The sequence below is a fragment of the Chiloscyllium plagiosum genome, unplaced genomic scaffold (genome assembly GCF_037043375.1).
Source record: "Chiloscyllium plagiosum isolate Xiang-an unplaced genomic scaffold, Cpla_swu_hap1 HiC_scaffold_44, whole genome shotgun sequence".
Taxonomy (NCBI): Eukaryota; Metazoa; Chordata; class Chondrichthyes; order Orectolobiformes; family Hemiscylliidae; genus Chiloscyllium; species Chiloscyllium plagiosum.
In genome coordinates, this window is record NW_028270182.1 from 17884244 (window position 1) to 17909545 (window position 25302).

Sequence of the window (25302 nt, forward strand, 5' to 3'; positions counted from 1 at the left end):
CTGGCCATTAAAAAATCAGCATCGATTTCTAAAGCCTATGACCGCGTACATATTTCACAAAAACACTTGTACGACTTGGCCCGTGTGTTATCTATGTCAGCAGCAAATGATGACGAGGTAATTGAGATGATATATTTACCGTGGTGGTAACCATAATCATAAGGTCCTGTGGAACAAAGGCATTTGTGTCAGTGTGTCTGGAGGCAATGGTTCCACATGTACAACATACAATGTTCCGAACTTGGAGCACTGTCAATGATCTGAAAAGCTCAGAGAGCGTCACATACAGGCTCTGAGCTGATACCTTCAGGTTGGAGGATGAGAGTTTCTCTCATGTTCTGGGGTAGATATATAAATCTATCCTGATCTAACTCTCCATTTTATTCTTGATTCTCTATTAAACTGAAAACTCTCAGATGTGGTAGATTCTGCTCGAGCCCACATGAGCAATGTTCAAAATCTTTTAATCTTCCCAATGTGTGACTGTTCCAATCGGACAGGTTACCTCAGCTCTGGTCAGATAACTGACAGGTCCATGTCTCTGAGATCATCCTAGCTTTTACACTGGCCTGCTAACTTGGGATGATGGACCTTCTGTTTTCACAGTTAAACAACTTGCCATCCAAGTGCGCTGGAAAAATGGAGAAGAAATTCACTGGAATCATATATTTACCGTAAAGCCCGTAACCACCTTTTCCTGTGGGGCAAACAGATTGGTGTTAACCCTGACCGGTAAGGATACTTTGGAGAGCAGCATTTTAAATGCCTAACGTGGGTTAACTTTAACGTGTAAGCCTTCATTTCCTAATTAATATTAAAGGTGTGCAAATGTCCCCTTGCACCAACAGTACTTCAGCTGTCAGCTACCTTTCACAAGTGATCAACCATCTCCCTAAAGGAGACTTAACTCATACTGCTCCCTCATTTACTCCACAAAATATTAATACTTAGTGAGTTTTGAGAAGATTTGGGGCTCAGGTTGAGGTTCTGGATGTAGATTTGCTTGCTGAGCTAGGAGGTCAATTTTCAGACATTTTGTCATCCTAATAGGGAATATCTTCAGTGAGCATCCAGAGGAAGCACTGGTGATGTAGCCCACTTTCTATTTATACGTTTGGTTTTCCTTGGGTTTGTGATGTCATTTCTGGTGGTGATGTCACTTTCTATGATTGTGTCATTTCCTGTTCTTTTTCTCAGGGTGTGGTAATTGGGATCCAAGTCAACGTGTTTGGTGATAGAGTTCCAGTTGGAATGCCATGCTTCTAGGAATTCTCGTGCGTGTCTCTGTTTGGCTTGTCCTAGAATGGCTGTGTTGTCCCAGTCAAATTGGTGTCCTTCCTCATCCGTATGTGAGGACACTAGTGAGAGAGGATCATGCCTTTTTGTGGCTAGTTGATGTTCATGTATACTAGTGGCTAGTTTTCTGCCTGTTTGTCCAATGTAGTGTTTGTTACAGTTTTAGTATTGTGACGAAACGTCTGAAATTGAACCTTCCAGCTCAGCGAGCAAACCTACATCATATTAATACTTTTCTATTGGACTCAACCTTTCAGACACAGTAAATTCTGCCAACAAGTTTGAATGTCTTGCTATCCTTACTCCTTTAATGGGAAAGATTATTTCAGTTCTGGTCCAAATTAATAAATTATAAATGGCCATTGAAAAACAGCGTCGATTTCGAAAGCCTATGATGATTGTTATAAAGTCGATAACATGTATGATCACTTTAAGGTGGAACGTGCTTTTCTGAATGTAAAATAGAGCCACAGCTACCAGCTAAAGGTCACGCTGTTCCAAATGTAACAATTGGCTGTGAAATGGATCCCTGAGTTTTGGTTGCTGTTTTGACAACAATTTGGATTTATTCAATTAGTTCAAATTACGCCCACGATACCAGAAGCCAATGGAATTTGAATTTTCATATTTTGACAGTTGGAATGCAATCAAGTTACAAGAATTTAATGTGTCGTAGTGGGTATATGAACCTGGTATTTTGAAAGTTAGAGGGAGAGCAACTGCCATTGAAAAACAGTGCAACTGCTGTAGAACTAACTGCCCGTCTAACATCTTGCTTTCAAAGAAATTAGACAACACTCTCTATCAAAGGTACCTTTACATGTGAAGCATGCGCAAGTAAACCGAAAGATGGCGACCAAGGGAGATAAGCAGCTGGAGGATTGAAGACAGTGGAGAAGACAGAGACTGTGTGGGCTCAAGATTTAGTTAATGTAATGTCTAATAAGTGGCTTATTGGAACATCATACTATTTTTTATAGAGTTGGGATCAGATAGTAAGTAATTAAGAAAAATGAAGTAAGTAGTTCATTCTGGAAAGTGTTGAAATAGATAAGACCCCTGGGTCAGATGGGATTTATCCTAGGATTCTCTGGGAAGCCAGGGAAGAGATTGCAGAGCTTTTGGCTTTGATCTTTATGTTGTCATTGTTGACAGGAGTAGTGCCAGAAGACTGGAGGATAGCAAATGTTCCCTTGTTCAAGAAGGGGTGATTTGGAGATATTGGTGTTGGACTGGGGTGGACAAAGTTAAAAATCACACAACACCAAGTTATAGTCCAACAGGTTTATTCTGAAGCTCTAGCTTTCAGAGCACTGCTCCTTCATCAGGTGGTTGTGGAGAATAAGATTGGAAGACACAGAATTTATAGTAAAACTTTACAGTGTGATGTAACTCAAATTATATATTGAAGAAGACCTGGATTGTTTGTTAAGCCTCTCATCTTTTCGAATGAACATGTTGGTTTCAGTTCTTTTATATGTAAATCGCAAAACTTTTTTTAAAAGTTACATTCTCAAGTGAACAATTGGTGTCATAGCGACCCAGATAATACATTGAAGGTGTGAGGTGTCCTGTGTGAGACTGTCTGTGCCACAATGTTCAGACTGATTCTAATTGAAAAAACAGATTTACAGAATCTAACATGGATTTATGCAGTTTTTGAGCAAAATAAAATGTAGTCCTGCAAGTGCCATTTTTAACTTCAAGAAGGGGAGTAGAGACAACCCCTGGTAATTATAGACCAGTGAGCCTTACTTTGGTTGGGGGTAAAGTGTTGGAAAAGGTTATAAGAGATAGGATTTATAATCATTGAACAAGTGATACGTTGATTAGGGGTAGTCAACACGGTTTTGTGAAGGGCAGGCCATGCCTCACAACGTTATTGAGTTCTTTGAGAAGGTGACCAAATAGGTAGATGAGGGTAAAGCCATTGGTGTGGTGTATATGGATTTCAGTAAGGCAATTGATAAGGTTCCCCACGGAAGGCTATTGTACAAAATACAGGGGCATGGGGTTGAGGGTGATTTAGTGGTTTGGATCAGAAATTGGTGAGCTGAAAGAAGACAGAGGGTGATGGTTGATGGGAAATGTTTATCCTGGTGTTCAGTTACTAGTGGTGTACCGTAAGGATCTGTTTTGGGCGCACTGCTGTTTGTCATTTTTATAAATGACCTGGGTGAGGGCGTAGAAGGATGGGTTAGTAAATTTGCGGATGACACTAAGGTCGCTGGATTGTTGGTTGTGATGGATGATGTTGTAGGTTACAGGCAGACGTAGATAAGCTGCAGAGCGGGGCTGAGAGGTGGCAAATGGAGTTTAATGTGGAAAAGTGTGAAGTGATTCACTTTGGAAGGAGCAACAGGAATGCAGAGTACTGGGCTAATGGTACGTTCTTGGTAGTGTAGATGAACAGAGAGATCTCAGTGTCTGTGTACATAGATCCTTGAAAGTTGCCACCCAGGTTGATAGGGTTGTTAAGAAGGCGTACGGTGTGTTAGCTTTTAGAACATAGAACAATACAGCGCAGAACAGGCCCTTTGGCCCTCAATGTTTTGCTGACCTGTGAACTAATCTAATCTCAACCCCCTACACTATCCCATCATCATCCATGTGCTTATCTAAGGATTGTTTAAATCTCCCTAATGTGGCTGAGTTGACTACATTAGCAGGCAGGGCATTCCATGCCCTTACCACTCTCTGAGTAAAGAACCTGCCTCTGACATCTGTCTTAAATCTATCACCCCTCAACTTGTTGTTATGCCCTCTCGTACAAGCTGACATCATCATCCTAGGAAAAAGACTCTCACTGTCCACCCTATCTAATCCTCTCATCATCTTGTATATCTCTATTAAATCCCCTCTTCACCGTCTTCTCTCCAATGACAACAGACCCAAGTCTCTCAGCATTTCCTCATAAGACCTTCCCTCCAGACCAGGTAACATCCTGGTAAATCTCCTCTGCATCTTTTCCAATGCTTCCACATCCATCTTGTAATGAGGTGAACAGAACTGTACACAATATTCCAAGTATGGCCGCACCAGTGTTTTGTATAGTTGCAGCATGATATTGCGGTTCCGGAACTCAATCCCTCTACCAATGAAACCTAACACACCGTATGCCTTCTTAACAGCACTATCCACCTGGGTGGCAACTTTCAGGGGGGATCTATGTACATGGACACCAAGATCCCTCTGCACATCCACACTACCAAGAATCTTTCCATTGACCCAGTACTCTGCCTTCCTGTTATTCTTCCCAAAGTGAATCACCTCACATTTAGCTGCATTGAACTCCATTTGCCACCCCTCAGCCCAATTCTGTAGTTTATCCAAGTCCCCCTGCAGTCTGTAACATTCTTCCACACTGTCCACTACTCCACCGACTTTAGTATCATCTGCAAACTTACTAACCCATCCAACTATGCCTGCGTCTAAGTTATTTATAAAAATGACAAACAGCAGTGGTCCCAAAACAGATCCTTATGGCACACCACTAGTAACCGACTCTAGGCTGAATATTTTCCATCAACCACCACGGGCTGCCTTCTTTCAGAAAACCAGTTTCTAATCCAAACTGCTATATCAGCTTCAATCCCATGCCTCTGTATTTTCTCCATCAGCCTACCATGTGGAACCATATCAAAGGCTTTACTGAAGTCCATGTACACCACACCAACTGCCCTACCCTCATCTACATGCTTGGTCACCTTCTCAAAAAACTCAATGAGGTTTATGAGGCATGACCTGCCCTTGACAAATCCATGTTGTCATTATTTCTTGCGGGATGATTATAAATCCCATCTCCAATAAGCCTTTCTAAAACTTTTCCGACAACATAAGTAAGGCTCACTGGTCTATAATTACCCTGGGTCATCTCTACTGCCCTTCCTGAACAAGGGCATAAACCTGTAGACAATGACGACTCAAAGATCAAAGCCAAAGGCTCTGCCATCTCCTCCCTAGTTTCCCAGAGAATTCTCAGAAAAATCCCATCTGGCCCAGGGGACTTATCTACTTTCACACCTTCTAGAATTGATAACACCTCCTCCTTACTAACCTCGATCCTTTCTAGTCTAATAACCCATATCTCAGTCTTCTCCTCTACAATATTCTCCTTTTCCTGAGTGAAAACAGATGAGAAATATTCATTTCATACCTTTCTGATCTCCACAGGGTGCACACACAACTTCCCATTTCTGTCTTTGACCGGCCCGATTTCTACCCTAGTCATCCTGTTATTCCTCACATATTTATAGAATGCTTTAGGGTTCTCCTTTACTCTACCTGCTAAAGACTGCTCATGTACTCTCTTTGCTCTTCTTAACTCTCTCTTTAATCCTTCCTAGCTACTCTGTAACTCTCTGTCACCTCATCTGAACCATCTCGCCTCAACGTCACATAAGCCTCCCTCTTCCACTTAACAAGAGATAACAATTTCTTTAGTAAACCATGGTTCCCTTACCTTATCACTTCCTCCCTGTCTGACAGGGACATACCTATCAAAGACACGTAATATCTGTTCCTTAAACCAGCTCCACATTTCAATTGTTCCCATCCCCTGCATTTTTCTGCCCCATTCTATGCCTCCTAAGTCTTGCCTAATCACTTTATAATATATAACTCTTGCCTGATGGCATGTACCTATCCTTTCCATCGCTAAACTAAACGTAACCGAATTACCAAGCACCAGATCCAGTTTGGCCTCCCCTCTTGTCGACCCTTCGACATACTGTGTCAGGAAACCTCTCCTGCACACATTGGACAAAAACAGACCCATCCAACGTACTAGGGTTATGCATTTCCAGTCAATGTTGGGGAAGTTAAAGTCCCCCATAATGACCACCCTGTTTCTTTCACTCCTGCCCAGAATCGTTTTGCCAATCCTCTCCTCCACATCCCTGGAACTTGGTGGAGGCCGATAAAAGAACTCCCAGCAGTGTGACCTCTCCTCTCCTAACCTCATCCCATACCACCTCAGTAGACGAGCCCTCAAGAAACGTTCTTTCAGCCACCGTTATACTGTCCTTGACTAACAAAGCCACACCTCCCTTTCTTTTACGACCTTCCCTGATGAAAGATCTAAACCCTGGAACCTGCAACATCCATTCCTGTCCCTGCTCTACCCATGTCTAAGAAATGGCCACAACATCGAAGTCCCAGTTACCTATCCATGCTGCAAGCTCACCTATCTTATTCCAGATACTCCTGGCATTGAAGTAGACACACTTCAAGCCAGCTTGCTGTCTGCCAGCACATCCCTGTGACTGTGAGATCCTGTCCATGCCCTCCCTACTCTCATCCTCCTGCGCACTGCAACCACACCTCAGGTTCCCATTCCCCTGCTGAGCCAGTTTAAACCCACCCGCATTATTATTTTACACAAATAAATACTTTATTGGTAGAGGGATTGAGTTTCGGAGTCATGAGGTCATGCTGCAGCTGTACAAAACTCTGGTGCGGCACTTGGAGAATTGCATACAGTTCTGGCCACTGGATTATAGGAAGGAAGTCGAAACATTGGAAAGGGTGTAGAGGAGATTGACCAGGATGTTGCCTGGTATGGAAGGAAGGTCTTATGAGGAAAGGCTGGGGGTTTGAGGCTGTTTTTGTTGGAGAGAAGGTTAAGAGGTGACTTAATAGAGACATACAAGATAATCAGAGGGTTAGATAGGGTGGACAGTGAGAGCCTTTGTCCTCAGATAGTGATGGCTAGCACAAGGGGATATAGCTTTAAGCTGAGGGATGGTAGATATAGGACAGCTGGCAGAGGTAGGTTCTTTACTCAGAGAGTAGTATGGGCGTGGAATACCCCGCCTGCAACAGGAGTAGACTCCCCAACTTTAAGGACATTTAAATGGTCACTGGATAAATATATGGATGAGAATGGAATAGTGTCGGTTGGATGGGCTTCGGATTGGTTCCACAGGTTGGCGCAACATCGAGGGCCTGTACTGCGCTGGAATGTTCTATGTTCTATATTCTAAGGGGGGTCTTGGATTTGTGAATAGTTACTGTTTAGTGTTTATTATGAGAGTTAAGAAAATTAATTGTTATTTTAGTTTAAATAGTGGAATTTGGGAATTGTCTGTCACTCATTAGCTTCACATTAACCTTTAACAAATTGTGAGACGAGATGAGCTTTTCTGGCTGTTTGACTTAATTAACAGAGGGGTTTGACCTGTGCATCCTTACACCAGGTACACATTTCACAAAAGCAATTCTACAGCTTGGCCTGTGTGTTATCAGTGTCTTGTTCAGAGCAAACCGATAAAAGATAATTGAAATGAAATATTTACCGTGGTAACCATAATCATAAGGTCCTGTGGAACAAGTAGATTTGTGTTAGCGTGGCTGGAGCTAATAGTTCCATATGTACAATATACAATGTTCCTAACTTGCAGCATTGTCAATGATCAGAAAAGCTCAGTGGGCTTCACTTAATGGCACTGTGCTGATCAGCAGGAGCTGTTACCTTCAGGTTGGAGGGTGAGCTTGTCTCTCATGTTCTGGGGTCAATATTGAATGATCTGCCCTGATCTAACTCTCTCTATTTTGTTCCAGCTTCTCTACTAAACCGAAAACCCTCAGGCTTGGTGAATTCTGCACAAGCCCACACATAAAACGTCTGTGCCCTTTTAATCTTCCCAATGTGTGACTGTTCCAATCGGACAGGTTACCTCAGCTCTGGTCAAATAACTGACGGGTCCATGTCTCTGAGATCACTCTAGCTTTTACACTGGCCAGCTAACTTTCCAATGACTTTGGCATGATGGACCTTCTGTTTTCACAGTTAAACAACTTGCCATCCAAGTGCGCTGGAAAAATGGAGAAGAAATTCACTGGAATCATATATTTACCGTAAATCCTGTAACTGCCTTTTCCTGTGGGGCAAACAGATTGGTGTTAACCCTAACTGGTAAGGATGCTTTGGAAAGCAGCATTTTAAACGCCTAACGTGGGTTAACTTTACCATGTAACCCTGCATTTCCTAATTAATATTAAAGATGTACAAATGTCCCCTTGTACCAACTGCCCTTCAGCTGTCAGCTACCTTTCACATGTGATCAACCATCTCCCTAAAGGAGACTTAACTCAGACCTGCTCCCTCATCTACTCCACATTAACACGGGAACCTCAAAATATTAATACTTTTCCAACAGACCCAAACTACCATATTTGGTAAATTCTGCCAACACATTTTAATGCCTTGCCATCCTTACTCCTTCAGTGGGAAAGATTACTTCAGTTCAGGGCCAAATTAATAAATTATAAATATTTATGTCACAATCCAGGCCATTGAAAACTCAGCATCGATTTCTAAAGCCCATGACCACGTACACATTTCACAAAATTAATTCTCCGACTTGGCCCGTGTGTTATCAGTGTCTTGTTCGTAGCAAACGATAACGAGGTAATTAAAATGATATATTTACCGTGGTGGTGGCCATAATTGTAAGGTCCTGTGGAACAAAGAGATTTGAGCCAGTGTGTCTGGAGGCAATGGTTCCACATGTACAACATACAGTATTCCCATTTTGCAGCATTGTCAATGATCAGAAAAGCTCAGAGCGCTTCACGTAAAGGCTGTGCTGATCAGCAGGAGCTGTTACCATCAGGTTGGAGGGTGAGAGTTTCATCAATGTCTGGGGAGATACTGAAAGGTCTACCCTGATCTAACTCTCTCTATTGTGTTCCAGCTTCTCTATTGATCTGAAAACCCTCAGCCTGGGCAATTGCTGCCCGAGCCCCCGTGGACAACATTCCAAATCTTTTGAACCTGCCAATGTGTGACTGTTCCAAACGGACAGATTACCTCAGCTCTGGTCAAATAACTGACAGGTCCATGTCTCTGAGATCACCCTAGCTTTTACACTGGCCTGCTAGCTTTTGAAAAGCTTTGGGATGATGGAGATTTTGTTTTCACAGTTAAACAGCTTGCCATCCAATTGCTCTGTAATAACGAAGGACAAGGAATTCACTGGAATCATATATTTACCATAATCCCCGTAACCACCTTTTCCTGTGGAGCAAACAGATTGGTGTTAATCTTGAAACTTTGGAAAGCAGCATTTTAAATGCGTGTTTATTGTAACAGGTAACCCTTCATTTCCGAATGATTCATCATAGATTTTAAAATAGCCACATTGGTTGTAGTTCTGTTGAACATTTAGGCAAACACACTGACATCAAAGGAATGGGGAGATACCATACACTGAAGCCTCCTTATCTTGACACATTATATCCAAATCAGCTCGATGATATAGACTGAGCCTCTGTAAATCAGGATTGGCTGGCAAGGGTGAATCTGATCAATCTGAATTTCCTCTCTTGTAAATTAGTTTAACATTGTCTCAAACATATTCCTAATGTCTTACGAATGGATTTGAACCTCATTGGGGCGAACAAGTCTTTCTTTAGTTTTACATCCTCTGTTTTGTTACAACTGTCTGGAGTCTAAGATGTTGGATGTGAAGGCTGGTGTGGTGGTAAGTGAGGGAAGGTTGAGGGTGGAAGTGCAGGAGATGGATTGAACGTGGCTGAGGGCGCTGTCACTATGGTAACATGGGACTGTGGCTGAGGAGAAAGATGGACCTTTCTCAGGCTCCTTTACAGAAGGTGGAATAGATGTGATGGAGACACATCTGGGATGGAATCGTTACAGGAAGCAGGGTGTGAGGGTGTATAATCTCTCTCTGTACAGATGCTGGGAGTCGCTGGGTTTATAGTGTGTGGTCTGTCCCCAGAAATGGAAATACAGGCATAAAAATACAATGGTTCAATGGACATTGTACAATATTCCCAACTTGCTGTGTTGTCAATGATGAGACAAGCTCAGAGGTCTTCACATAGATTTTTTGTAAGTATTTTCAATCCACGCTGGTCAGAGATTTTACATCACCGCTCTGGAGCAGGTGGGAGTAATCCTGGATCTCCAGGCTTAGAGGTCAGGACACTACCACCAATGCAGAGATACCATGCACTGAGGCCTCCTTATCTCTGCAGCACAAGAGCCCTCAGGATTGGAGTTAATGGTGTACAAATGTCCCCTCGCGCCAACTGTGCTTCAGCTGTCAACTATCTTGTGCACAGTGTGGTCCCCTTAGTTGAGGAAAGATGTAGTAATATTAGAGGCAGTTCAGAGGAGGCTCACGAGATTGATGCCAGAGATGAGGCGTTTGTCGTAGGAAGGGAGATTGAACAGTTTAGGCCGATACTCTCTGGAATTTAGAAGAATGAGGGGAGATCAAATGGATGTATTCAAGATGATCAAAGGTGTGGATAACATCGATGTAGAGTGGATGCTTCCTCTTTTGGGGCATTCTGGGACGAGAGGTCACAGTCTTTAGATAACGGGAAGCAACTTTACAACAGAGTTGAGGAGAAACTACTCCTCCCAAAGGGTTGTGAATCTGTGGAATGTGTTACCCCAGAGTCGGGTGGATGCTGGGACAGAGAGTAAATTTAAGGAGGAGTTAGAAAGATGTTTAACTGGTAATGGATTGAAGAGTTGAGGGGAAAGAGCAGGAAAATGGGGGTGATGAGCACATCAGTCAGGATCGAGTGTGGAGCAGACTCGATGGGCCGAATGGCCTAATTCCCCTCCTACATCTTGCGAACATATGACCTACCTTTCACATGCGATCAACCATCTCACTACAGGAGTCTCCACTCAGCCTGCTCCCTCATTTACTCCACATTAACACGGGGACCTCAAAATATTAATACTTTCCTAACTGACTCAAACTACCATATTTGGTAAATTCTGCCAACACGTTTTAATGCCTTGCCATCCTTACTCCTTCAGTGAGAAAGATTACTTCAGTTCAGGGCCAAATTAATAAATGATAAATATTTATGTCACAATCCTGGCCTTTGACAAGGCAGCATCGATTTCTAAAGCCTATGACCACGTACACATTTCACAAAAACATTTCTATGGCTTGGCCCTTGTGTTATCAGTGTCTTGTTCAGAGCAAACAGTACCAAGGGAATTGAGATGATATATTTACCGTGGCGGTGGCCATGATCGTAAGGTCCTGTGGAACAAAGAGATTTGAGTCAGCGTGTCTGGAGGCAATGGTTCCACATGTACAACATACAGTATTCCCAACTTACAGCATTGTCAATGATCAGAAAAGCTCAGAGCGCTTCACGTAAAAGCTCTGAGCTGATCAGTAGGAGCTGTTACAATCAAGTCCTTGCAATATAAATGCCATCATTGCATTTCCCTTCCTAAATACGGACTCAACCTGCAAGTCTATCTTGAGATAATCAAAAAACCCCAAGTGTCTTTGCACTCTGTACTCAGCTCTGCCCCTTTACTCTCTTGAATTTTTGGGACCTTAGTCACGTATTCCACCAGGAAGAGTGAGGCAAAGTAATTACCAATCTCTCAGCCATTTCCATGTTCCCCACTATTATCTCTCCATTTTGGCCTCTATTTTGGCCTGTGTATATCTGAAGAAATCTTTCAGTCCTCCTTTCTAATACTGGTTAGCTTATCCTCATATTTAATTTTTCCCTCTTTATTCCTTGTTTTACTGCCCTCTGTTGGTTGTTGTAAGCTCTGTGATTTTTTTTAATCAAAGGGCAAGTCCCTGTTTATATATTTTTTGTTTGTTTTAATCCCCACACTACCGCCTAACTGCAGTAGTAGCTCTATGATAAATACTATGCCTCTACAGATCAGGATTGGCTGGCAAGGGTGAATCTATGATCTGATCAATCTGAATTTCCTCTCTTGTAAATTAGTTTAACATTTTCCAAAAACATGTTCCTAATCTCTAATGAATGGATTTGAACCTCATGGTGTGAACAAGTCTTTCTTTAGTTTTACATCCTCTGTTTTGTTCCAACTGTCTGGGGTCTGAGATGTTGGATGTGGAGGCTGGTGTGGTGGTAAGTGAGGAAATGGGGCACCAGATGTGATGAGATGGAGAATGGGATGGGAGAATGGGATGGAATCCTGACAGGAAGCAGGATGTGTGGGTGTGTAATCTCTCTCTGTACAGAATGTGGAAGCCACCAAGTTTGTAGCATGCCGGCGGGTCCCAAGAAATGAAAATACAACCGTTCCATGGACCTTACACAAATTTCGCAACTTGCAGTGTTGTAACGATCAGAAAACCTCAGAGGATTTCATATCGATTTTTTTGTAGGTATTTTGAAACCTGACTGTTCAGAGATTTTATAACACCACTCTGGAGCAGATGGGAGTAATCTTGGATCTCCAGGCTGAGAGGTCAGGACACTACCACTGCTGCACAAGAGCCCTCAGGATTGCAGTTGATGGTGTACAAATGTCCCCTCGCACCAACTGTGGTTCAGCTGTCAACTATCTTGTGCACAGTGCGGTCCCCTTAGTTGAGGAAAGATGTAGTAACATCAGAGGCAGTTCAGAGGAGGCTCACAAGATTACTTCAGTTCAGGGCCAAATTAATAAATTATAAATATTTATGTTACAATCCTGGCCATTGGAAAATCAGCATTGATTTCTAAAGCCTACGGCCACATTTCACAAAAACACTTCTACAACTTAGTCTGTGTGTTATCAGCGTTTTGTTCATAGCAAATGATAATGAGGTAATTGAAGTGATATATTTACCGTGGTGGTGACCATGACCGTAAGGTCCTGTGGAACAAAGAGATTTGTGTTACTGTGCCTGAAGACAATAGTTCCATATGTACAACATACAATATCCCAACTCGCAGCACTGTCAATGATCAGAAAAGCTCAGAATGCGAAAAGTAAAGGCTCTGAGCTGATCAGGAGGAGCTGTTACCTTCAGGTTGGAGGGTTAGATTTTCTTTAATGTTTGGGGAGATACTGAAAGGCCTACCCTGATCTAATTCTCTCTATTGTGTTCCAGCTTCTCTATTGATCTGAAAGCCCTCAGCCTGGGCAATTGCTGCCCGAGCCCCCGTGGACAACATTCCAAATCTTTTGAACCTGCCAATGTGTGACTGTTCCAAACGGACAGATTACCTCAGCTCTGGTCAAATAACTGACAGGTCCATGTCTCTGAGATCACCCTAGCTTTTACACTGTCCTGCTAGCTTTCGAAAAGCTTTGGGATGCTGGAGATTTTGTTTTCACAGTTAAAAGGCTTGCCAGCCAAGTGCTTTGTAATAACGAAGGACAAGGAATTCACTGGAATCATATATTTACCATAATCCCCGTAACCACCTTTTCCTGTGGAGCAAACAGATTGGTGTTAGCCCTGGCCGGTAAGGATACTTTGGAAAGCAGCATTTTAAATGTCTAACGTGTGTTCACTGTAACATGCAACCCTTCATTTCCTAATGATTCATCATAGACTTTAAAACAGCCACGTTGGCGTACATCTATTGAACACATAGCCGAACACACTGACACCAAAGGAATGGGGAGGTACCATACACTGAGACCTCCTTATCCTGACACATTATATCCAGATCAGCTCTGTGATATACACTGAGTCTCTATAAATCAGGATTGGCTGGCAAGGGTGAATCTGTGATCTGATCAATCTGAAGTTCCTCTCTTGTCAATTAGTTTAACATTGTCCCAAAGAATATTACTAATTTCTAATGAATAGATTTGAATCTCATAGCGTAAACAAGTTTTTCTTTTGTTTTACATCCTCTGTTTTATTCCAACTGTCTGGGATCTGAGATGTTGGATGTGGAGGCTGATGTGGTAAGTGAGGGAAGGGGGCACCCTCTCAACGCTGAGGGAGGGAAGGGAATGGGTGAGGGTGAAAGTGCAGGAGATGGATTGAACGTGGCTGAGGGCCCTGTCACCAAGGTAACATGGGACTGTGGGCTGAGGAGGAAGGTGGATCTTTCTCAGGCTCCTTTATGGAAAGTAGAATATATGTGATGGAGATGGAGAATGGGATGGGAGAAAGGATGGAATCCTTCCAGGAAGCAGTGGGTGAGGGTGTATAATCTCTCTCTGTACAGATTTTGGGAGTCGCTGAGTTTATAGCACACTGGCATGTCCCCAGAAATGGAAATACAGACATGAAGATATAACGCTTCCATGGACAATATACAATATTCCTAACTTGCAGCGTTGTCAATGATCAGAAAAGCTAAGAGGTCGTCGCGTAGACTATTTTTAGGTATTTTGAAACCAGACTGTTCAGAGATATTACACCACCAGGCTGAGAGGTCAGGACACTACCACTGCTGCACAAGAGCCCTCAGGATTGCAGTTGATGGTGTACAAATGTCCCCTTGCACCAACTGTGCTTCAGCTGTCAACTATCTTGTGCACAGGGCGGTCCCCTTAATTGAGGAAAGATGTAGTAACATCAGAGGCAGTTCAGAGGAGGCTCACAAGATTACTTCAGTTCAGAGCCAAATTAATAAATTATAAATATTTATGTTACAATCCTGGCCATTGGAAAATCAGCATTGATTTCTAAAGCCCACGGCCACGTACACATTTCACAAAAACACTTCTACAACTTAGTCTGTGTGTTATCAGCGTTTTGTTCATAGCAAATGATAATGAGGTAATTGAAGTGATATATTTACCGTGGTGGTGACCATGACCGTAAGGTCCTGTGGAATAAAGAGATTTGTGTTACTGTGCCTGAAGGCAATAGTTCCATATGTACAACATACAATATCCCAATTCGCAGCATTGTCAATGATCAGAAAAGCTCAGAGCGCTTCAAGTAAAGGCTCTGAGCTGATCAGCAGGAGCTGTTACCTTCAGGTTGGAGGGTTAGATTTTCTTTAATGTTTGGGGAGATACTGAAAGGCCTACCCTGATCTAACTCTCTCTATTGTGTTCCAGCTTCTCTATTGATCTGAAAGCCCTCAGCCTGGGCAATTGATGCCCGAGCCCCCGTGGACAACATTCCAAATCTTTTGAACCTGCCAATGTGTGACTGTTCCAAACGGACAGATTACCTCAGCTCTGGTCAAATAACTGACAGGTCCATGTCTCTGAGATCACCCTAGCTATTACACTGGCCTGCTAGCTTTTGAAAAGCTTTGGGATGATGGAGATTTTGTTTTCACAGTTAAATAGCTTGCCAGCCAAGTGCTTTGTAATAACGAAGGACAAGGAATTCACTGGAATCATATATTTACCATAATCCCCGTAACCACCTTTTCCTGTGGAGCAAACAGATTGGTGTTAGCCCTGGCCGGTAAGGATACTTTGGAACGCAGCATTTTAAATGTCTAACGTGTGTTCACTGTAACATGCAACCCTTCATTTCCGAATGATTCATCATAGACTTTAAAACAGCTACGTTGGCGTAAATCTATTGAACACATAGCCGAACACACTGACACCAAAGGAATGGGGAGGTACCATACACTGAGACCTCCTTATCCTGACACATTATATCCAGATCAGCTCTGTGATATACACTGAGTCTCTATAAATCAGGATTGGCTGGCAAGGGTGAATCTGTGATCTGATCAATCTGAAGTTCCTCTCTTGTAAATTAGTTTAACATTGTCCCAAAGCATATTACTAATTTCTAATGAATAGATTTGAATCTCATAGCGTAAACAAGTTTTTCTTTTGTTTTACATCCTCTGTTTTATTCCAACTGTCTGGGATCTGAGATGTTGGATGTGGAGGCTGATGTGGTAAGTGAGGGAAGGGGGCACCCTCTCAACGCTGAGGGAGGGAAGGGAATGGGTGAGGGTGAAAGTGCAGGAGATGGATTGAACATGGCTGAGGGCCCTGTCACCAAGGTAACATGGGACTGTGGGCTGAGGAGGAAGGTGGATCTTTCTCAGGCTCCTTTATGGAAAGTAGAATATATGTGATGGAGACGGAGAATGGGATGGGAGAAAGGATGGAATCCTTCCAGGAAGCAGTGGGTGAGGGTGTATAATCTCTCTCTGTACAGATTTTGGGAGTCGCTGAGTTTATAGCACACTGGCATGTCCCCAGAAATGGAAATACAGACATGAAGATATAACGCTTCCATGGACAATATACAATATTCCTAACTTGCAGCGTTGTCAATGATCAGAAAAGCTAAGAGGTCGTCGCGTAGACTATTTTTAGGTATTTTGAAACCAGACTGTTGAGAGATATTACACCACCAGGCTTAGAGGTCAGGACACTACCACTGCTGCACAAGAGCCCTCAGGATTGCAGTTGATGGTGTACAAATGTCCCCTCGCACCAACTGTGGTTCAGCTGTCAACTATCTTGTGCACAGGGCGGTCCCCTTAATTGAGGAAAGATGTAGTAACATCAGAGGCAGTTCAGAGGAGGCTCACAAGATTACTTCAGTTCAGAGCCAAATTAATAAATTATAAATATTTATGTTACAATCCTGGCCATTGGAAAATCAGCATTGATTTCTAAAGCCCACGGCCACGTACACATTTCACAAAAACACTTCTACAACTTAGTCTGTGTGTTATCAGCGTTTTGTTCATAGCAAATGATAATGAGGTAATTGAAGTGATATATTTACCGTGGTGGTGACCATGACCGTAAGGTCCTGTGGAATAAAGAGATTTGTGTTACTGTGCCTGAAGGCAATAGTTCCATATGTACAACATACAATATCCCAACTCGCAGCATTGTCAATGATCAGAAAAGCTCAGAGCACTTCAAGTAAAGGCTCTGAGCTGATCAGCAGGAGCTGTTACCTTCAGGTTGGAGGGTTAGAGTTTCTTTAATGTTTGGGGGAGATACTGAAAGGCCTACCCTGATCTAACTCTCTCTATTGTGTTCCAGCTTCTCTATTGATCTGAAAGCCCTCAGCCTGGGCAATTGATGCCCGAGCCCCCGTGGACAACATTCCAAATCTTTTGAACCTGCCAATGTGTGACTGTTCCAAACGGACAGATTACCTCAGCTCTGGTCAAATAACTGACAGGTCCATGTCTCTGAGACCACCCTAGCTATTACACTGGCCTGCTAGCTTTTGAAAAGCTTTGGGATGCTGGAGATTTTGTTTTCACAGTTAAATAGCTTGCCAGCCAAGTGCTTTGTAATAACGAAGGACAAGGAATTCACTGGAATCATATATTTACCATAATCCCCGTAACCACCTTTTCCTGTGGAGCAAACAGATTGGTGTTAGCCCTGGCCGGTAAGGATACTTTGGAAAGCAGCATTTTAAATGTCTAACGTGTGTTCACTGTAACATGCAACCCTTCATTTCCTAATGATTCATCATAGACTTTAAAACAGCCACGTTGGCGTAAATCTATTGAACACATAGCCGAACACACTGACACCAAAGGAATGGGGAGGTACCATACACTGAGACCTCCTTATCCTGACACATTATATCCAGATCAGCTCTGTGATATACACTGAGTCTCTATAAATCAGGATTGGCTGGCAAGGGTGAATCTGTGATCTGATCAATCTGAAGTTCCTCTCTTGTCAATTAGTTTAACATTGTCCCAAAGCATATTACTAATTTCTAATGAATAGATTTGAATCTCATAGCGTAAACAAGTTTTTCTTTTGTTTTACATCCTCTGTTTTATTCCAACTGTCTGGGATCTGAGATGTTGGATGTGGAGGCTGATGTGGTAAGTGAGGGAAGGGGGCACCCTCTCAACGCTGAGGGAGGGAAGGGAATGGGTGAGGGTGAAAGTGCAGGAGATGGATTGAACATGGCTGAGGGCCCTGTCACCAAGGTAACATGGGACTGTGGGCTGAGGAGGAAGGTGGATCTTTCTCAGGCTCCTTTATGGAAAGTAGAATATATGTGATGGAGATGGAGAATGGGATGGGAGAAAGGATGGAATCCTTCCAGGAAGCAGTGGGTGAGGGTGTATAATCTCTCTCTGTACAGATTTTGGGAGTCGCTGAGTTTATAGCACACTGGCATGTCCCCAGAAATGGAAATACAGACATGAAGATATAACGCTTCCATGGACAATATACAATATTCCTAACTTGCAGCGTTGTCAATGATCAGAAAAGCTAAGAGGTCGTCGCGTAGACTATTTTTAGGTATTTTGAAACCAGACTGTTGAGAGATATTACACCACCAGGCTTAGAGGTCAGGACACTACCACTGCTGCACAAGAGCCCTCAGGATTGCAGTTGATGGTGTACAAATGTCCCCTTGCACCAACTGTGCTTCAGCTGTCAACTATCTTGTGCACAGTGCGGTCCCCTTAATTGAGGAAAGATGTAGTAACATTAGAGGCAGTTCAGAGGAGGCTCACAAGATTACTTCAGTTCAGAGCCAAATTAATAAATTATAAATATTTATGTTACAATCCTGGCCATTGGAAAATCAGCATTGATTTCTAAAGCCCACGGCCACGTACACATTTCACAAAAACACTTCTACAACTTAGTCTGTGTGTTATCAGCGTTTTGTTCATAGCAAATGATAATGAGGTAATTGAAGTGATATATTTACCGTGGTGGTGACCATGACCGTAAGGTCCTGTGGAATAAAGAGATTTGTGTTACTGTGCCTGAAGGCAATACTTCCATATGTACAACATACAATATCCCAACTCACCGCATTGTCAATGATCAGAAAAGCTCAGAGCACTTCAAGTAAAGGCTCTGAGCTGATCAGCAGGAGCTGTTACCTTCAGGTTGGAGGGTTAGATTTTCTTTAATGTTTGGGGGAGATACTGAAAGGTCTACCCTGATCTAACTCTCACTATTGTGTTCCAGCTTCTCTATTGATCTGAAAGCCCTCAGCCTGGGCAATTGATGCCCAAGCCCCCGTGGACAACATTCCAAATCTTTTGAACCTGCCAATGTGTGACTGTTCCAAACGGACAGATTACCTCAGCTCTGGTCAAATAACTGACAGGTCCATGTCTCTGAGATCACCCTAGCTATTACACTGGCCTGCTAGCTTTTGAAAAGCTTTGGGATGCTGGAGATTTTGTTTTCACAGTTAAATAGCTTGCCAGCCAAGTGCTCTGTAATAACGAAGGACAAGGAATTCACTGGAATCATATATTTACCATAATCCCCGTAACCACCTTTTCCTGTGGAGCAAACAGATTGGTGTTAGCCCTGGCCGGTAAGGATACTTTGGAAAGCAGCATTTTAAATGTCTAACGTGTGTTCACTGTAACATGCAACCCTTCATTTCCTAATGATTCATCATAGACTTTAAAACAGCCACGTTGGCGTAAATCTATTGAACACATAGCCGAACACACTGACACCAAAGGAATGGGGAGGTACCATACACTGAGACCTCCTTATCCTGACACATTATATCCAGATCAGCTCTGTGATATACACTGAGTCTCTATAAATCAGGATTGGCTGGCAAGGGTGAATCTGTGATCTGATCAATCTGAAGTTCCTCTCTTGTCAATTAGTTTAACATTGTCCCAAAGCATATTACTAATTTCTAATGAATAGATTTGAATCTCATAGCGTAAACAAGTTTTTCTTTTGTTTTACATCCTCTGTTTTATTCCAACTGTCTGGGATCTGAGATGTTGGATGTGGAGGCTGATGTGGTAAGTGAGGGAAGGGGGCACCCTCTCAACGCTGAGGGAGGGAAGGGAATGGGTGAGGGTGAAAGTGCAGGAGATGGATTGAACATGGCTGAGGGCCCTGTCATCAAGGTAACATGGGACTGTGGGCTGAGGAGGAAGGTGGATCTTTCTCAGGCTCCTTTATGGAAAGTAGAATATATGTGATGGAGATGGAGAATGGGATGAGAGAAAGGATGGAATCCTTCCAGGAAGCAGTGGGTGAGGGTGTATAATCTCTCTCTGTACAGATTTTGGGAGTCGCTGAGTTTATAGCACACTGGCATGTCCCCAGAAATGGAAATACAGACATGAAGATATAACGCTTCCATGGACAATATACAATATTCCTAACTTGCAGCGTTGTCAATGATCAGAAAAGCTAAGAGGTCGTCGCGTAGACTATTTTTAGGTATTTTGAAACCAGACTGTTCAGAGATATTACACCACCAGGCTTAGAGGTCAGGACACTACCACTGCTGCACAAGAGCCCTCAGGATTGCAGTTGATGGTGTACAAATGTCCCCTTGCACCAACTGTGGTTCAGCTGTCAACTATCTTGTGCACAGGGCGGTCCCCTTAATTGAGGAAAGATGTAGTAACATCAGAGGCAGTTCAGAGGAGGCTCACAAGATTACTTCAGTTCAGAGCCAAATTAATAAATTATAAATATTTATGTTACAATCCTGGCCATTGGAAAATCAGCATTGATTTCTAAAGCCCACGGCCACGTACACATTTCACAAAAACACTTCTACAACTTAGTCTGTGTGTTATCAGCGTTTTGTTCATAGCAAATGATAATGAGGTAATTGAAGTGATATATTTACCGTGGTGGTGGCCATGATCGTAAGGTCCTGTGAAACAAAGAGATTTGTGTTACTGTGCCTGAAGGCAATAGTTCCATATGTACAACATACAATATCCCAACTCGCAGCATTGTCAATGATCAGAAAAGCTCAGAGCGCTTCAAGTAAAGGCTCTGAGCTGATCAGGAGGAGCTGTTACCTTCAGGTTGGAGGGTTAGAGTTTCTTTAATGTTCGGGGGAGATACTGAAAGGTCTACCCTGATCTAACTCTCTCTATTGTGTTCTAGCTTCTCTTTTGATCTGAAAGCCCTCAGCCTGGGCAATTGCTGCCCGAGCCCCCGTGGACAACATTCCAAATCTTTTGAACCTGCCAATGTGTGACTGTTCCAAACGGACAGATTACCTCAGCTCTGGTCAAATAACTGGCAGGTCCATGTCTCTGAGACCACCCTAGCTATTACACTGGCCTGCTAGCTTTTGAAAAGCTTTGGGATGATGGAGATTTTGTTTTCACTGTTAAACAGCTTGCCATCCAAGTGCTCTGTAATAACGAAGGACAAGGAATTCACTGGAATCATATATTTACCATAATCCCCGTAACCACCTTTTCCTGTGGAGCAAACAGATTGGTGTTAGCCCTGGCCGGTAAGGATACTTTGGAACGCAGCATTTTAAATGTCTAACGTGTGTTAACTGTAACATGCATCCCTTTGTTTCCTAATGATTCATCGTAGACTTTAAAACAGCCACGTTGGTGTAAAGCTATTAAACACATAGCCAAACACACTGACACCAAAGGAATGGGGAGGTACCGTACACTGAGGCCTCCTTATCCTGACACATTATATCCAGATCAGCTCTGTGATATACACGGAGTTTCTATAAATCAGGATTGGCTGGCAAGGGTGATTCTATGATCTGATCAATCTGAATTTCCTCTCTTGTAAATTAGTTTGAAATTGACCCAAAACATATTCCTAATCTCTAATGAATGGATTTGAACCTCATGGTGTAAACAATTCTTTCTTTTGTTTTATATCCTCTGTTTTGTTCCAACTGTCTAGGGTCTGAGATGTTGGATGTGGAGGCTGATGTGGTGGTAAGTGAGGAAATGGGGCACCCTCTCATTGCTGAGGGAGGGCAGGGAAGGGGTGAGGGTGGAAGTGCAGGAGGTGGATTGAACGTGGCTGAGGGCCCTGTCATCACGGTAACATGGGACTGTGGCTGAGGAGTAAGGGTGAACTTTCTCAGGCTCCTTTACAGAAGGTGTGACAGATGTGATGGAGATGGAGAATGGGATGGAATCCTGACAGGAAGCAGGATGTGTGGGTGTATAATCTCTCTCTGTACAGAATGTGGAAGCCACCAAGTTTATAGCATGCCGGCGTGTCCCAAGAAATGAAAATACAATCGTTCCATGGACCTTACACAAATTTCCCAACTTGCAGTGTTGTCAACGATCAGAAAACCTCAGAGGTCTTCATATCGAGTTTTTTGTAGGTATTTTGAAACCAGACTGTTCAGAGATTGTATACCACCGGTCTGAGGCAAATGGGAGTAATCTTGGATCTCCAGGCTGAGAGGTCAGGACACAACCATTGTTGCACAAAGGCCCTCAGGATTGCAGTTAATGGTGTACAAATGTGCCCTTGCACCAACTGTGGTTCAGCTGTCAACTATCTTGTGCACAGTGTGGTCCCCTTAATTGAGGAAAGATGTAGTAACATTAGAGGCAGTTCAGAGGAGGCTCACAAGATTACTTCAGTTCAGGGCCAAATTAATAAATTATAAATATTTATGTTACAAGCCTGGCCATTGGAAAATCAGCATTGATTTCTAAAGCCTACGGCCACGTACACATTTCACAAAAACACTTCTACGACTTAGTCTGTGTGTTATCAGCATCTTGTTCATAGCAAATGATAATGAGGTAATTGAAGTGATATATTTACCGTGGTGGTGACCATGATCGTAAGGTCCTGTGGAACAAAGAGATTTGTGTTACTGTGCCTGAAGGCAATAGTTCCATATGTACAACATACAATATTCCCAACTCGCAGCATTGTCAATGATCAGAAAAGCTCAGAATACTAAAAGTAAAGGCTCTGAGCTGATCAGGAGGAGCTGTTACCATCAGGTTGGAGGGTTAGATTTTCTTCAATGTTTGGGGAGATACCGAAAGGTCTACCCTGATCTAACTCACTCTATTGTGTTCCAGTTCTCTATTGAACTGAAAGCTCTCAGCCTGGGCAATTGCTGCCCGAGCCCCCGTGGACAACATTCCAAATCTTTTGAACCTGCCAATGTGTGACTGTTCCAAACGGACAGATTACCTCAGCTCTGGTCAAATAACTGACAGGTCCATGTCTCTGAGATCACCCTAGCTTTTACACTGGCCTGCTAGCTTTTGAAAAGCTTTGGGATGATGGAGATTTTGTTTTCACAGTTAAACAGCTTGCCAGCCAAGTGCTCTGTAATAACGAAGGACAAGGAATTCACTGGAATCATATATTTACCATAATCCCCGTAATCACCTTTTCCTGTGGAGTAAACAGATTGGTGTTAGCCCTGGCCGGTAAGGATACTTTGGAAAGCAGCATTTTAAATGTCTAACATGTGTTCACTATAACATGCAACCCTTCATTTCCGAATTATTCATCATAGACTTTAAAACAGCTACGTTGGCGTAAATCTATTGAACACATAGCCGAACACACTGACACCAAAGGAATGGGGAGGTACGATACACTGAGGCCTCCTAATCCTGACACATTATATCCAGATCAGATCTGTGATATACACTGAGTCTCTGCAAGTCAGGATTGGCTGGCAAGGCTGAATCTGTGATCTGATCAATCTGAATTTCCACTCTTGTAAATTAGTTTAACATTGTCCCAAAGTATATTCCTAATCTCTAACGAATGGATTTGAACCTTATGGTGTGAACAAGTCTTTCTTTAGTTTTTCATCCTCTGTTTTGTTCCAACTGTCTGGGGTCTGAGATGTTGGATGTGGAGGCTGGTGTGGTGGTAAGTGAGGGAAGGGGGCACCCTCTCATTGCTGAGGGAGGGAAGGGAAGGGGTGAGGGTGGAACTGCAGGAGATGGATTGAACGTGGCTGAGGGCCCTGTCACCACGGTAACATGGGGCTGAGGAGAAAGGTGGACCTTTCTCAACCTCTTTTATGGAAAGTAGAATATATGTGATGGAGATGGAGAATGGGATGGGGAGAAAGGGATGGAATCCTTCCAGGAAGCAGGGTGTGTGAGTGTATAATCTCTCTCTGTACAGATTGTGGGAGTTGCTGAGTTTTTCGCACACTGGCCTGTCTCCAGAATTGAAAATACAGACATGAAGGTATAACGCTTCTATGGACAATATACAATATTCCTAACTTGCAGCGTTGTCAAAGATCAAAAATGCTCAGAGGTCTTCGCGTAGACTATTTTTAGGTATTTTCAAACCAGACTTTGAGAGATTTTACACCACCACTCTGCAGCAGGTGGGAGTAATCCTGGATCTCCGGGCTTAGAGGTCAGGACACTACCTCTGCTGCGCAAGAGCCCTCAGGATTGGAGTTAATGGTGTACAAATGTCCCCTCGCACCAACTGTGCTTCAGCTGTCAACTATCTTGTGCACAGTGTGGTCCCCTTAGTTGAGGAAAGATGTAATAACATTAGAGGCATTTCAGAGGAGGCTCACGAGATTGATGCCAGAGATGAGGCGTTTGTCGTAGGAAGGGAGATGGAACAGTTTAGGCCGATATTCTCTGGAATTTAGAATAATGAGGGGAGATCAGATAGATGTATTCAAGATGATCAAAGGTGTGGATAACATCGACGTAGAGTGGATGCTTCCTCTTTTGGGGCATTCTGGAACGAGAGGTCACAGTCTTTAGATAACGGGGAGCAACTTTACAACAGAGTTGAGGAGAAACTACTCCTCCCAAAGGGTTGTGAATCTGTGGAATGTGTTACCCCAGAGTCGGGTGGATGCTGGGACAGAGAGTAAATTTAAGGAGGAGTTGGACAGATTTCTAACTGGTCATGGATTGAATCATTAAGGGGCGAGAGGGCAGGATACTGGGGGTGAGGAGCACATCGGTCATGATCGAGTGGTGGAGCACACCCGATGGGCCGAATGCCCTAAATCCCCTTCTCCATCTTGTGAATGTATGACCTACCGTTCACATGTGATCAACCATCTCACTATAGGAGACTCCACTCAGCCTGCTCCCTCATTTACTCCACATTAACACAGGGACCTCAACATATTAATACTTTCCTAACAGACCCAAACTACCATATTTGGGAAACACTGCCAACACGTTTTAATGCCTTGCCATCCTTACTCCTTTAGTGACAAAGATTACTTCAGTTCAGGGCCAAATTAAAAAAATTATAAATATTTATGTCACAATCCTGGCCATTGAAAAGTCAGCATCGATTTCTAAAGCCTATGACCACGTACACATTTCACAAAATTAATTCCATGACTTGGCCCGTGTGCTTTCAGTGTCTTGTTCAGAGCACCCAATACCGAGGGAATTGAGATGATATATTTACCGTGGTGGTGACCATGATCGTAAGGTCCTGTGGAACAAAGAGATTTGAGTCAGCGTGTCTGGAGGCAATGGTTCCACATGTACAACATACAGTATTCCCAACTTACAGCATTGTCAATGATCAGAAAAGCTCAGAGCGCTTCACGTAAAGGCTGTGCTGATCAGCAGGAGCTGTTACCT

The 25302-nt window shown here is 43.1% G+C and overlaps 1 protein-coding gene across 1 annotated transcript in view; it reads right to left on the reverse strand.

Moving 5' to 3' along the window:
- Positions 1-547: 547 nt before the first annotated feature.
- The window catches only part of LOC122544413 (uncharacterized), a 267938-nt gene continuing 243183 nt past the window's right edge, over positions 548-25302 (reverse strand). The window contains exons 7-16 of the mRNA XM_087982870.1: positions 25124-25150; positions 23075-23098; positions 22511-22537; positions 21088-21168; positions 11307-11333; positions 9293-9316; positions 8730-8756; positions 8154-8177; positions 7593-7616; positions 548-697 (exon numbers count right to left, since the gene is read on the reverse strand). Coding sequence (XP_087838996.1) covers positions 573-697; positions 7593-7616; positions 8154-8177; positions 8730-8756; positions 9293-9316; positions 11307-11333; positions 21088-21168; positions 22511-22537; positions 23075-23098; positions 25124-25150 — 410 coding nt within the window. The 3' untranslated portion in view covers positions 548-572. The remainder of the gene's footprint in view (positions 698-7592; positions 7617-8153; positions 8178-8729; positions 8757-9292; positions 9317-11306; positions 11334-21087; positions 21169-22510; positions 22538-23074; positions 23099-25123; positions 25151-25302) is intronic.